The following is a 14,804-nucleotide window of genomic DNA, read 5'->3' as shown; positions in this document are numbered from 1 at the left end:
ACAAAATTAAGAATAATGGTTCTAATCAGTAGAGTTGTGTAAAACATGAATTTTTTGGAGGCAACTGATTTTTCCCTTATTAGAAAGTTTCAAGCAGAGACTTAGTAATTGCTCAATGGAAACACTGGAGACAGGATTCTTGGTCAGGTACAGTTTTAGAATTTCCTTCAAATTTTTACAGTTTGTAAGAGTGTAATTTTGTGACCTGAAACTACAAATTAAAATTAATGAGGATTTATTCATTAACTGCTCTCTGTAAGGTTCTGATTTTTGCTTGATATACAAATGTAAAGGAGGATAAAATTCAGTTCTAAAGGAACTTAAATCACCATTCCAGTCTATTTTTTTTTTCATTTAGATCAGCTATGGCCCATTTGATCTTCTCCTGAATGATAAAGTTCAGTATCCATATGTCTATCAGATGGGCAGCAGGGAATCCACTCTTCACCTCGCATTCATCCAAGTGATGCTCCATTTTGGCTGGACTTGGGTGGGACTGGTCATTTCAGATAATGTGAAAGGGGAAAATTTCTTCAGGGATCTGAAAGAGGAGATGCTCAAGAATGGTCTGTGTGTGGCTTTTAAGGAAACAGTGCCCAGAAACTTCAGAACTGGTCACGAAGTTTTTTTCCTTTTTAGGATCAATAGATCGTCATCAAATGTGATTTTTATTTATGGAGATACAGACTCCCTTCAAGAACTGTCAGCCACATTGAAGCATTACACACTCTATCATAAGATGTTGGTCACCACTTCTTCCTGGGATTTTTCTGTTGATTATACTTTTAAACTGTATTCCAATTTTCATGGTACAATGCTATTTTCTAAAGCTCAGAAGGAGATTCCTGGGTTCATAGATTTTGTAAGAAGCCTGAATCCCAGGGTTAACCCTGAGGACCTTTTTCTAAAGTCTTTCTGGGAATCAATCTTTAATTGCAGACTTTCAGAACAAAATCATGTGGAAATGTTATATTCTTTCTGCCCAGAAGGTGCTTCCTTGACAAATTTACATCTTGTAAATTTTGACATGGTCATAACAGAACTGAACTCTAATGTTTACAATGCAGTATATTCGGTGGCCCATGCTCTCCATGAAATGCTCCAGTCTGAGGCAAAAGAGATATCAGGACTTGGAGGAAACCCAGATCTTTCCTGGAAGGTAACATTTCTCTTCCACTCTTGGGAACAGTTGGGTTAGTTGGTGACTTGGGAGAAGTTACCTGTTTTAAAGATAATGCAGCAATGACCTGAGACTTCAATACTATCTCTTATTCTCTAATATTTTCCCATTTTTTTCATTTGTGGTTACATTTAATTATGAGTAAAATCATTGAAATTACCTCACATAATAGGCATTTATTTCAACTCTTATATAGCAACATTGGTGAAGGCATTGGTGTTTTTTTAACACATCTCTCTGGGTATGAGTCTATGTGGCAGGAGAATTTCGTTACATCTCTTCCAACAGAGGGACTCTATAGTGGCCTGGTCCCTGCCGCTGCCAACATTAGTTGTGCAACTTCTAATTGATCGTTTGTATTTTAACTTCTATCAGCATCTGTAGCTGAATAGCATAGTTGATATTTATACATAGATGCACTTTCTGCAATGATGTATTCATTTTCTCAAAAGCAGAGGAATCCATTTTTGGTGATTCTATCTTAGATACAATACTTAGTGCTTGAAGGAACTGTTTGCTGTTGTGGAAATGTTGGGAAACTGGAGACAAAGGGAGTGATCATAGCCTAGTGGAGTTTATTATACAAGAGAGGACATCTGGGTACAGGATGATTAGCAGCGTAGATTGGGAGAGCGCACATTTTAAATATTTCAACAAAAAAAATTCTGTGGTCTGAGGTTCTATGTGATCAGTCTTCTCAGGATAGATGGGAAGGCCCATGATACTATTTTAGCAGTCAAAAATAGAAATTATGCCAGTGAGGAAGAAAAACAAGTCTTCTTGTATAAGGCAATGATGAGGCTCCAAAAATTCAGTCACCAGCTCAGATGTATAGATCATATGTGGAAGAGAAGAAAGAATGGTCAAGTAACAGGATTACCAAGACAAAACATGAAATAATGCTATAGGGATAGTTCCAAGAGAACCAAAGATCAGAATTATCTGATTCTGTTGAGGAAAGGAGGTCAATAGAAAGTTATTTTTTCTTTTCTTTTTTGCAGATTTTAGATTGTTTGAAAGAGAATGATTGAAGAAAAGATAAGAATAGAGCTCGAGGTAGATGGAAAAATGATAAATGATAATAGAAATATCTCTGCTTGATTTTCATGTACTTCTTTTACTATCAACTAAGAATGATTTTTCATTTGTATAAAAAAAATTAACACTAGATAAAGAATTCTTTGGTCTGGGTGTGAATCAGAGAATGCAATTCCTGTAATCAGTCTCTCCGTTAGCAAAATGAGGTTGGTTGATGGACTGGTAGAAGAATTGGATCAATTGGGTATAGTTTCTGAGGGCTTTGCTTTGAGCCTTTGCTTCTAGGATCATAAATTAGAGACAGAAACTCTTGCCTTTTGTAAACTGGCTTTCTTATTGTTTAAATGTTATTTTTGTTTATTTGTTTCTCTTTTAACAACTAGACAACTGTGATAATTGACTTTGTGTTAAGTCTAGAAGCAGAAAGACCTCAATTAAAATATAACTTCAGACATTTCATAGCTGTGTGGTCTTGAGCAAGTCACTTAACCTCTATTTGTTTCAGTTTCCTCAATTATAATGTGGTGACAATAACTGTACTTAACTCTGAGGTTTGTTATGAGGATAAAAGCAAATTATATATGTAAATTACTTATCATAGAATCTGGCACGCAGTAAGTACTATATAAATGCTTATTTCACTAAAAAAGATATTTATTCTTGTCATATTTATCATTTATTAAACAATTGTAATTGTTTAATAATTTACATCGTGACATAATTTTCCTTACATAATGTAATTATAAAACACATAATGTATAGTACACTATAAAATGTACAATTATATAATAATAATAATAGTAATGATAATACCAATAATGATAATGATACCACTATTAATACTACTAATTTTTCTTCTTCTTGTACTACTACTATTACTACTACTATCATGAAGTCAACTACTATAAGTACCTCTATGACAACTACTACTAATATTAGCTGTAGGACAGAACACTTGTCTTTGAATCCTGGCAGAATTCCAGAATATTTTTATTTAGTTTTGTTTTTGCTATAAATCAAGGCTTGATTTATCGTTTTCTTGATTGTCTGGGAAGAAAAAAATCATCTAGAAATAAAGTGATGGTTACAATAAAGTGATAATAATGCAGACTAAATTTAGGAGAGTGTCATGGGTACTGATTTCTTGGGGAGAGCTGCTGCCTTCTGGAGGTATGCCTTTTTCTGGACTGCACTCTACTCCCATTCCAGTGAGACAGACCTTTCCTGCTCATCTTCTAAGTGGTCATATAGTTTCCCACACTCCTTTTTTGGTTCTCCCACTTCAGAATTTATTTTGAGACATTATTTTAATGTTGTTTTGAGGGTAGGTCAGATAATCCCCTGCCTTTACTCTTTCAGCTTGGTTCTGTTCCTAATTCTATTTTAAGGTGATATTTCCTTTATTATATCTTGTGCCACTTTTACCAAGCTGTTTTTCTCGTATCACACTCAATTCTTTCCCTAAGTTTTCCTCCACCACTCTCATGTTTCTTTAACTTTTTCAAGAATTCTTCTTATCGATGTGTCTAATTTGAATTTTCATTTGAGGCTTTGTTTGTTGCTGTTCCAATATTGCTATTTTCTTTGGAGCTTGTGTCTTGAACTTTTCTGCCACCATAGAACCTTTTTCCAGTCAGGATTTTTTTTGTTGTTGTTCTTTACTCATTTTCCCAGAATATTTTTGATTTTGAACTCTACCTTAAAACTGGACTGTGGTCTTGGGGTGGGTATGTGAGGCTCTGTCTCAAGTATTAGTCCTTTATGGACAGTTTTTTTAAAAGAGTTAGTTCTGTGCTTCCACATGTCATTGGTGCTTCTAAGGTACTCTCCAGGGAGAAGACCAGTGACTGCTCCCTTTGTCTGGGATGTGGTCTTTACCCAGGAAGCAATTCTGCTCTTCTTTAATTGCAAGAAGAAACACTACCTCTCTGCCTTGGAACTGTGACCACGTACCCTGCTCCTGTACAGCCTCAAGGACTAGTGCTCCTCTCTCCCTTGGAAAGTCTGTTGGCACATTTGCTGAAGCTGCTGCTGCAGCTGCTGTTTCAGCTGCCTCCAATGCCCACTGCTTTTATTTCATTATATCCAATCTGGATTAGGTCCCAAAAAGGTGTCACAGACCTCTCCTTAGAACCTTATAAGCTGTCTAGGCCTGAGAAAATGCCTCATCATGAGCTTTTAGTGGTTATCCTGCTCCATAATTTGATTTGATACATGTTTGGAGGAGAACACTGAGAGAATTCAGCTTGGTTGCTGCCTCTCATCTAAACATCTTGGGTCTGCCTGGTAAATAATTTTTAATGGGCTAAATTCAATGACTTTTATTTAGGCAGGAGATTTAAGGATTATCCACTGTACTCCTTTTCCTTTGTTCTTAATTATCTTGGACTTTATCTGTGATGCTCATTTAAAAGGCACAGTAAATATTCCCACAAATATTTCCTACTTTTCTCTTCAAAATTCTTTTATTCCTTCCTGTCAAATGTACTGATCTATTCTTTGCTTTTGTCTCTTTATATCTCTCTCAAAGGGATCACAACATTTTTTCTCTACAAATGACTCAATAATTGATTGACTGTCCACTCTTATAAAATTTACAAAGTACACTTTTTCTCAATATTGCCCAAGTTTTTGGAAACTGCCCCATTTTCTAGAAATTCTGGAATTCCCAATGTTTTCATACTTGTGTATATATTTATACACACACATATACATGAGTGTGCACAAATACAGTCACATATACAGTTTAGCCAGGTATGAAATTTGGTACTGAATACTAAGTTCATGTAATTTTTCCTACATATTGTATTTGCTTTTCTTATTTACTGATCTGGATTAGAGAATTTGTGCAATACAAATTGGCTTTTTTATATGAGTTTCAGATTCATTTTTTACTACAAGTCCAAACTTGCCTGTTATTCAAATTATCAGTTTTCCCTTATGCAAGCTATCCTATCCCATAAGATGAATGTGACATCATTTTTGCATATGTTATTTGTAGAAGTTGTTGTAGGTCTTCATAAAACTGTTGGTTTCTTTGATATACGTGGTAGAACCATAGGCTTGTATCATTAGGATGTTGAGTGGTTTGCCATAGTTTCCAATAGATATTATTCTGTCATCGTTGAGATGAAGCCCTAGTGCTGCTTTTTCTCATTCTTTTTTTTAATCTTTTTTTTTGTTTGAGGGGGGAAGGCAGGGCAGTTGGCATTAAGTGACTTGCCCAACGTCACACAGCTAGTAAGTGTGTCAGGTGTCTGAGTCCGGATTTGAACTGAGGTCCTCCTGATTCCAGGGCCAGTGCTCTACTCACTGTGCCATCTAGCTACCCCAATATGTCTCACTCTTTTACTGACTATAAGGTCGACTGCATTTATTCTAAGAGATTCTTGCCCGCAGTAGCATAGTGATAATTACCTGAATCAAGCGTTACTAACAAAGGTCTGTGTAGTTGAAGCTATGATTTTCCAGTAACAATGAGCAGCAGAGGATGATATGAATAGATAGTGTCATGGAAACCATGATCATTTATTTGAACAGTCTTTGATTTATAGTGGAGGATAGAAGGTGCAGGCATGCCATGGTGCCTGGGATCAGGGAGAGTTGGAGAGGACTCAACAATTGAACAACAAACATGTATTATTATTGTTGGCCTGTTAGATTCTTTCCTGTCCCCCAATCTTACCGTAACATTTCTTAGTGAGAAGAATGTGACCTCTTCTGTTTGCATCTTCCTCATTCTACATTTTCAATGTCTCTGGGAACTTTTCTTGAATATTTTCCATTAAACAAGAACATAGGGATCCTATCTATTCAAAAAACAAATTCCAGCTTTTATTTAAACCTCTGCTTCTCAAATCTTCCTCACATTGCATTAATGTTTTTTTATTACAATTTATCATTATCTAATTTCTTTCACAATTCCTTCCACTGAAATTACTCTCCTACTTATTTATTTTTCACCATTGAATTTTACAAAATATTTGGTCACTTTATCATTTTTATTTGCTCTTCATTCTTTACCTTGCATTGTATCACCATGAATGTCAATTTTTTTCTTTATTTTTAGTTTAGCAGCCACGTTAGACAATTACATCAGACTTTTTTTATTAAATAGATGTTAATAAAAAAAGTAATATTCCTCCTAAAAACAATCCATCAATACACATTTCCTAAGCACCCACTGTCTGCTAGGAAATGTGCTAAATTCTGGGGATGCAAAGAAAGGCAAAAAGCGTTCCAATTTGTTAGAATCTCATAATCTAATGTGGAAGAAATGGCAAGCTTCTGCATGAAGAAGGACTGAGTTCCCTGTGACCATAGGTTTAAAAAAAGATCTTGGAATGCAAGACCTCAGAGTTATTTGGAAGAAATTCCTAAGTTAGTGAAAGGAGGATGAAATCATTTTTGTGGCAAGTTCAATACCTATGACACATAATTGTTTACTGACTTTGTTATTCCTCCATTGTCCATGGTTTGCTATGGAAAAGGAGAATAAGATTATAGAGCTCTAAGAAGAGCACAAGAAGAATTTGAAGGAAAGAGAGAATGACAACTTTAGAAAGCTCCAAATTCAGAACCTATTTTGTGTTGAGATTAGAATTTAGGACATAGGCATCAATCCATCTTTCCCCATGGATTAACAAATTCCCATCCTTGCCTCCAGCTCCATCACTTCCTGAAGTGCATCCATCCTTTCAATAGTGCCAGTGATGTGTCATGTGGGGATGGAACCGGGATGGCTGCTGAGACATATGACATTCTGAATTTTAAATTTTCACGTAATCACATAGACACACTGGTGAAAGTTGGCAAAGTGATGCCTCATAGTCAGGTATTCAGCATTAATGAAGAAGACATCGATTGGCCAGAGGATTTCCCTCAGGTAAGGGACCAGTGAATAATATCTACTTCATAACTTTGCCTGTTTAGAGTCCTAGAAACTGTTTGTTTATCATTGGCTCCTCAAAGACATTGGAAATGACCGTGACAGAATGCGGACATCCACTTACTCTTCTTTTTGCTTTGAGTAAGATACAGCTCCAATTTCCGTTTTTCTCCCCAGTACTACTTTCAAATTCTTTCCAGCTAGGTTACATAATGAGCTGGATTCTTCATGCTAAGTGAATCTTGAAATATCCCAGATCAAGTGGTGAATTCTGAAGAAGAAGAATAGGGTGTAGAGTGGAGAATTATTTTTTCCCCAAAGAGACCTATTGCACCAAAAGCTATCCAATATATGAAATTCTACAGATAAATAAATAATTGATCCCAAATTTGCATCCACAAGAAGGACAATGGCTTTTAGAGATTCCTTATTTAAATGTTCTGGTTATGTATTCTGCTGATGTCAAATATATGTACCTATGCATTTTCATGTGTCTGTGTAATTTGATGAATCCCACCTCACACTTCACGGTCCCCAGAGGCTCCAAATGTCAGCCCAAGAATAATATCTGCCAAACCAATTTTATGATTCTTACTTAGGTTCAATCAAGATGAACTGTTTAATGAGTTAATCATAATTTATATTCTCAAAAGTCATGATTTGTTGAAATATTCAGGATATTTTATGAAAACACAAAAATCAGGACTTCTCAGGAAAAATTAAAGAAATATTTCCCCTTATGTGGTCATCAAAGTATTTCAGCATTACCTGTTCAAAATGGAGTGCAATTTAATATGTGCCAGAAGGTGTTACAGTTAGAAGAACAAACCAAGGATCTTGATTATGCCTACTGGAGAATCTGTACAGGCTCTTCGGGGAAAAGATGATCTAGACTGGAAGATGGAAATATAGGAAGGAAGTCTCCAATGAGAAGTAGATCATGCTTGCCTGGCAGAATTGCAAATACATTATTCTAAATGTTGTTCACAGGAGAGATCTTAAACTATCATCTCAGTGCATCTATCTTTCAGCAGCTATTCATACAGTAACATTTTCTCCTTTTCTGTGGTGAAAACCCAGACTCCAACTTCGATATGCAGTTGGAGTTGTGGCCCTGGATTAAAAAAGACAGTCCGTGAAAGCCAGCCCATCTGCTGCTTTGATTGCACCCCCTGTCCAGAAGGGATGTTTTCTAATGAGACAGGTGGGTTCCTAAAGATAGACAATCCTTCTCCCAAAATAATGGATGTTGTTCTTTTTTCTTTTGAATCTTAAACTGAAGTGACTTTTACTTACCAAAATAGTATTTTCTGAGTTAAAATAATTCTCCAATTATTAAGTCCCTTTCAGGCAATGTCCTTTCTAGTCATTCCTGTAATTATCATGAGAAAGCCCTGCTTCAAGATACCAAAACCTATCCAAGAAGAACCTGCCAGTATATTACTACTGCTGGAATCCAAAATCCTTCCCCACTCTTATCACTAAACTATAAACTTCCTCAATCCTGCAGGAAAATGTAATCTAAAACTTAATCCTAAACTTCCCCTATGCTAAGGGAGATATTAATAATCCAAATTTAAAAATCTAAACCTTACCTAAGCATAGTTGAATCTGGATTGACAGTAGTCATCTGGCCTCTGGAAGTAGTCTTCAAGAAAACATCCCTTGGTGCAAACCAAAATTAATCAGACTACTCTAGGGAGTTTTTTTCAAAGGCTATTTTCCTGGGGGCTGGAGTCCTCAGTCAACCAAGCATGGTTCACAAAAACTTTTAGAACAATCTGACACCCTGACTCTATTCTTCTGCCTTTGAGGTCCAATGTCAAAGCTGAAGAGGCCTGATCCTTATTTGTCATGTAGTTGGCATGAATATCTCAGTAAATCAAAGTGTTCAAAAACTTGGACTTTTGTTTTTTTGGTCTGTTCATCTTTCACTGAATGCAATGACCTACCTCTATTTGTTTATTTTTTTTCTCCCCATTTATGTATTGCAGTCACTCCTCACTTCTGCCTCATGGAATCCCTGAATTTTTGTTTGCATTCTTATTATACTGTTACAGTTAAGTGAGGAGGGTACACTATTTCACCAGTTATTTAAGTTCTTAGCTATTTCTTTAAGGAACTCTACATAGTTGAATCAACACTGGGATTTTCATTAATCACATAGATTTCCTTATGTCTTATGCACCTTTGCAGTTATTTGGAATGGGATTTCCATTCCTATTTAATTTTTCATTATATAAAAATATGGAGGTTTAAGGTGTTATTTATTTATTTTATTTAGTGAAAATATTTTTACCCATGTGATGAGACTTTTTTTTGGTTTCAGATATTTTAAATTTCAGGTAATTTTTTTTCTAATTTTGAAGTATTCTTGTATCTCTGCTATTCTTGTATCAACTTACAGAAGATGAATAGTATCTAGGATGAATCACTGTAGAATATTTGACCAGAGTTCATTCAAAATTTCTGAATAGGTATTTATTAATAATATTAAAAATATCACCTGTGTTTTATGCTTCTCTACTTAGAGTACTGGGCTTTATTTGCCTCATGAAATGTATCTGGTAATAGCCTTTCTAAATTCTTGAGAATAATGATTGCAGTATTTGTACTAATTCTTTTTCTAAAGGTTTCCAAACTCCTCCTGTGGATCCATCAGAATCAAGAGTTGCCCTCTGCTTGTTTGGTTCCTTTACAATTAGTTCAATTTCTTCATCTGATATTTGATTATTTAAGACATTTATTTGATCTTTTGTGTATTTATTTTCTTTTTGGATTATTTATTTACTTAATATTTTTAGTTTTCAGATTGATTTTCACAAGAGTTTGAATTACAACTTTTCTCCCCATTTCTACACTCCTTCCACTCTGAGACAGCATATATTCTGATTGCCCCATTCCCAGTCAGCCCTCCCTTCTGTCACCCCACTCCCCCCATCCACTTTTCCTTTACTTTCTTGTAGGGCAAGATAGATTTCTGTGCCCAATTGCCTTTATATCTTATTTCCTAGTTGCATAAAAAAGCTTTTTTTTGAACATCTGCTTTTAAAACTTTGATTATCTCCCCTCTTCCCTTCCCACCCACCTTCCATAAGAAGGCAAGCAATTCCACATAGGCCAAATGCATTTCATTATGTAAAACCCTTCCACAATACTCACATTGTGAAATACTAACTATATTTTGCTCCTTCCTATCCTACCACCCTTTATTCAATTTTCTCCCTTGACCCTGTCCCTTTTCAAAAGTATTTGTTTTTGATTACCTCCTCCCCCTATCTGCCTGCCCTTATATCATCCCCCCCCCTTTTTTATCTCCTTCCTCCTTCTTTCCTGTGGAGTAAGATACCCAATTGAATATGTATGTTATTCCCTCCTCAGGTCAATTCTGATGAGAAAAAGATTCACTCATTCCTCCTCACCTGCCCCCTCTTCCCTTCCTACAGAACTGCTTTTTCTTGCCACTTTTATGCAAGGTAATTTACCCCATTCTGTATCTCCCTTTCTCTCTCTCTCAATATATTCCTCTCCTATCCCTTAATTTGATTTTATTTTTTAGATACCATAACTTCATATTCAACTCACCCAGTGCCCTCTGTCTGCAAGCAGCCAGAAAGAAACAATTTGAGTATTGTGGAAACACAATCAGTATAACACAAGATCTAACAGCTTCTACATTAAGGGTTTGAAGGGCTTAAAATATGATATTCTGGAGGTCAAAGTAGCTAGGATTAAAACCAAGAATCACCTACCCAGCAAAACTGAGTATGATACTCCATGGCAAAATAAGGATTTTCAATAAAATAGAGGACTTTCAAGGTTTCTTAATGAAAAGATGAGAGCTGAATAGAGAATCTGACTTTCAAACACAAGAATCAAGAGAAGCATGAAAAGGTAAACAAGAAAGAGAAATCACAAGGGACTTACTGAAGTTGAGCTGTTTCTTTACATTCCTACATGCAAAGATGATGTGCGTAATTCATGGGACACTTCTCACCATTAGGGTAGTTGAAGGGAATATGCATTCATATAGACAGAGGGCACAGGGTGAGTTGAATATGAAGGGATGATATTTAAAAAAATTAAATTAAGGGGTGAGAGAGCATTATATTGACAGAGGGACAAAGGGAGAGATAGAATGGGGTAAATTATGTCACATAAAAGTGGCAAAAAAATGCAGCTCTGTTGAAAGGGAAGAGAGGACAGGTGAGGGGGAATGATTGAAATCTTGCTCTCATCACATTTGACTTGAGGAGGGAATAACACATACTCAGTTGGGTATCTTACCCCACAGGAAAGTAGGGGCAAGGGGATAAAAAAAGGACGGATGATAGAAGGGAGGGCAGGTGGGGGAGGAGGTAATCAAAAGCAAACACTTTTGAAAAGAGACAGGATCAAAGGAGAAAACTGAATACAGGGGGTCAGGATAGGATGGAGGGAAATATAGTTAGTCTTTTAAAACATGAATGTTATGGAAGTGTTTACATAAAGACATATGTGTGACCTATGTTGAATTGTTTGCCTTCTTAGGGAGGGTGGATTGGAAGGGAAAAGGGGATAGAATTTGGAATTTAAATTTTAAAAGCAGATGCTTAAAAAAAACATTGCTTTTCATGCAAATGGAAAATAATATATGAAGGCAATGGGGCATAGAAATCTATCTTCTCCTACAGGAAAGTAAGGGGAAAGGGGGCGGGGAGCAGTGGGGTGACAGAAGGAAGGGCTGATTGGGGAACAGGGCAATCAGAATATATGTATCTTGAGATGGGTGGAGGGTAGAAATGGGGAGAAACTTTGTAACTCAAAGTGATGTGGAAAACAATGATGAAAACTTAAAAAATATATATATATATTAAATAATAAAACATGGAATTCAATAAATAAATACCTAATAAAAGAATTGTCCTAATTTCAAATGAGGAATTCAAAATGAGACTAAGCTTGGTGTGGAAAGACTAAATCTGTGCTTTATTGGAAACAGAATACTATCATCTCTATGGGATATGCTATAATTCTTTTCTTTCATTTTATTTGCACACAGATTTAGAGCAGTGTCTGCAGTGTCCTGAACATCAGTACCCAAGCAAGAAGAGGGATAGATGCCTAGATAAAACTGTGACCTTCCTGGCCTATGAAGAACCTCTTGGAATGACTCTGGCCTCTGTGGCTCTCTGCTTCTCCCTCCTCACTGCTTTGGTCCTTGGAGTCTTTGTGAAGCACAGAGATACTCCCCTAGTCAAAGCCAATAACCGAAGTCTCAGCTATGCTATTTTGGTGTCCCTCATCCTCTGCTTCCTCTGTTCCTTGCTCTTCATTGGTCATCCTAACACTACCACCTGCCTCCTGCGACAAACCATATTTGCAGTTGTGTTTACAGTGGCCATTGCCTCCATTTTAGCTAAAACTGTCACTGTGCTTCTAGCCTTCAGGACCATAAATCCAGGGAGTCAGCTCAGGAGGTGGCTGAGCTCCACAGCATCTTTTTCTCTCATTTTAATCTGTACTCTAATCCAAATGTGTCTCTGTGGCATCTGGCTTGGGACCTATCCCCCATTCCTGGAGATGGACATGCATGCAGAGCCTGCCTTCATTGTCATTCAGTGTAATGAGGGCTCCATCCTTACCTTCTACTGCGTCCTGGGCTACATGGCCTTGCTGGCCTTGGGGAGCTTCACCATGGCTTTCTTGGCCAGGAATCTGCCAGACACGTTCAATGAAGCCAAGTTCCTCACATTCAGCATGCTTGTATTCTGCAGTGTCTGGATAGCCTTTCTGCCCACATATCAGAGCACCAAGGGCAAGGCCATGGTAGCCATGGAAGTCTTTTGCATCTTGACCTCCAGTGCTGGGATTCTCACTTGCATCTTTGCTCCCAAGTGCTATGTGATTCTTCTGAGGTCAGAGAGAAATACCTTAGAGTTACTGAAAAAGAAAGCTAAACCCTGTTCCTCATCAATCACAGTGAAGTAGCTCCTTGCTTCCTATATCTTAAGGACATATTTGAAATGTATATAGTTTATGCACCTTCCAAGTTCTGTTAATATCATCTCTTTCTTCTTCATTTGAATCTAATAGCATTTTGAAAGCAGTTTTACTACTTGATTTCTGAATAGAAATAAAATTAGATTAGCCGTTGTTTTGAAATAGCTTACAAATTTCAGACACAATATATAATTATGATTTAAAATTAGTGGAAAACTATGAATGAATTTAAAGATATGAGAACCTGGTTTCCAATATAATCTTTGGTAAGTCCATCCAGCATTCTGAGTCATCTATTTCTTATTCAATAAATGAGAATTATAATTTTCCTGAGTTCATATATCTGAGCTACATCAGTCATTACATTTATCAAATATAATTGGATGAGTTGAAAATATCCATGAGAGAAGATTTGTTAGAAAGTGTTTATGACCTAATCAATTTGCTGAGTATGGTGATTTGTCACCAGTGAACATGTACTGAAAGTTATTGTGACTGTCATTCCATTCCATCAATTTTATAACTTAAAGTTATGGTCTGCTTTAGAAAACTTTTCCAAACGATACCTTGGATATATCAGTAGTTCAGTGTCATAAGACATAAGACAAATGAGAAAGCATTCATGCCTTAGTATCTGTTCTCTGTTTTTCAGGAATCTGCTTCAAACTGGATATTTTTTGAGATTATATTATATTATTTATTTGTTTGTTTGTTTGTTTTTGAGGGGCTGGAGCACAATTTATTATGCCTCAGGCAAATTTTTAAATTTGAGGAGCAGCAATTATAGTCTTAGACAAAGCAACAGGAAAAATAGGCATGGTTAAACGAGACAAGCAGGGAAACTTCATTATACTTAAAGGCACCATAGATATTAAAATACATCAATACCTCATATATATGTACCAAATAGTATAGCATCAAAATACTTAAAGGGAAAATTATTTAAATTACAGGGAGAAATAGATAGCACATAAGATAGTTGGAGACTTCAACGTACCCCTTTCAGGCCAAAAAAAAAAACCAATAACAAAAACTTTTACATAACAGAAATAAATAAAATGAAGTTAAGGACCTGAATAGTTAGATATGATAAACCTCTGGTGATTGCTGAATGGGAACATAAAGGAACATACATATTTCTCCACTATGTACGACACCTATTTAAAAATTGGCTGCATTCTATGGCATAAAAATCTCATAACAATGCAAACAGAAATAATAGACATCTTTTACTGATCATGATGCAATAAAAATTATAATCAGTCAAGGGCATTTAAAAGACAAGTATGGAAACTAATAATTTAATCCTACAGAACTGGTGGATCAAATAACAAATCACTGAAACAATATACAACTTAATCAAAGAAAATGATAATTAGACAACGTAACAAAATTTTTGTGAGGGAAACAAAGCAGTCCTAAGGGGAAAATTTATATCACTAACACTTTGATGAAAATTGAGAGAAAGAACAGATGAGTGAATTGGGCGTGCAACTTAGAAAACTAGGAACAGAAACAGGGACTGAACATATAGGTTTTTTAATATGGGTCATCTCAAGATGAGGAAACTCCCTCTGCCAATGCAGGAAGGCATCTTCTCATCTTAGAAAGGCCCTCGAGCACTGAAAGGTCAAGTAACTTGAATAGAATGCATAAAATAAATTATTAAAAACCATTTTGCTCAATTATATGCCAATAAAATTGATAACAAATGAA

The 14,804-nt window shown here is 36.0% G+C and overlaps 1 protein-coding gene across 1 annotated transcript in view; it reads left to right on the top strand.

Moving 5' to 3' along the window:
- LOC118855092 (vomeronasal type-2 receptor 26-like) overlaps positions 1-13,076 on the top strand; it is a 41,169-nt gene extending 28,093 nt beyond the window's left edge. The window contains exons 3-6 of the mRNA XM_036765211.1: positions 359-1,159; positions 6,885-7,103; positions 8,187-8,310; positions 12,148-13,076. Coding sequence (XP_036621106.1) covers positions 359-1,159; positions 6,885-7,103; positions 8,187-8,310; positions 12,148-13,076 — 2,073 coding nt within the window. The remainder of the gene's footprint in view (positions 1-358; positions 1,160-6,884; positions 7,104-8,186; positions 8,311-12,147) is intronic.
- Positions 13,077-14,804: the final 1,728 nt, after the last annotated feature.

The sequence above is a fragment of the Trichosurus vulpecula genome, chromosome 6, assembly GCF_011100635.1.
Source record: "Trichosurus vulpecula isolate mTriVul1 chromosome 6, mTriVul1.pri, whole genome shotgun sequence".
In the NCBI taxonomy this organism is placed as follows: domain Eukaryota; kingdom Metazoa; phylum Chordata; class Mammalia; order Diprotodontia; family Phalangeridae; genus Trichosurus; species Trichosurus vulpecula.
This window is presented reverse-complemented; position numbering and strand designations above follow the sequence as displayed.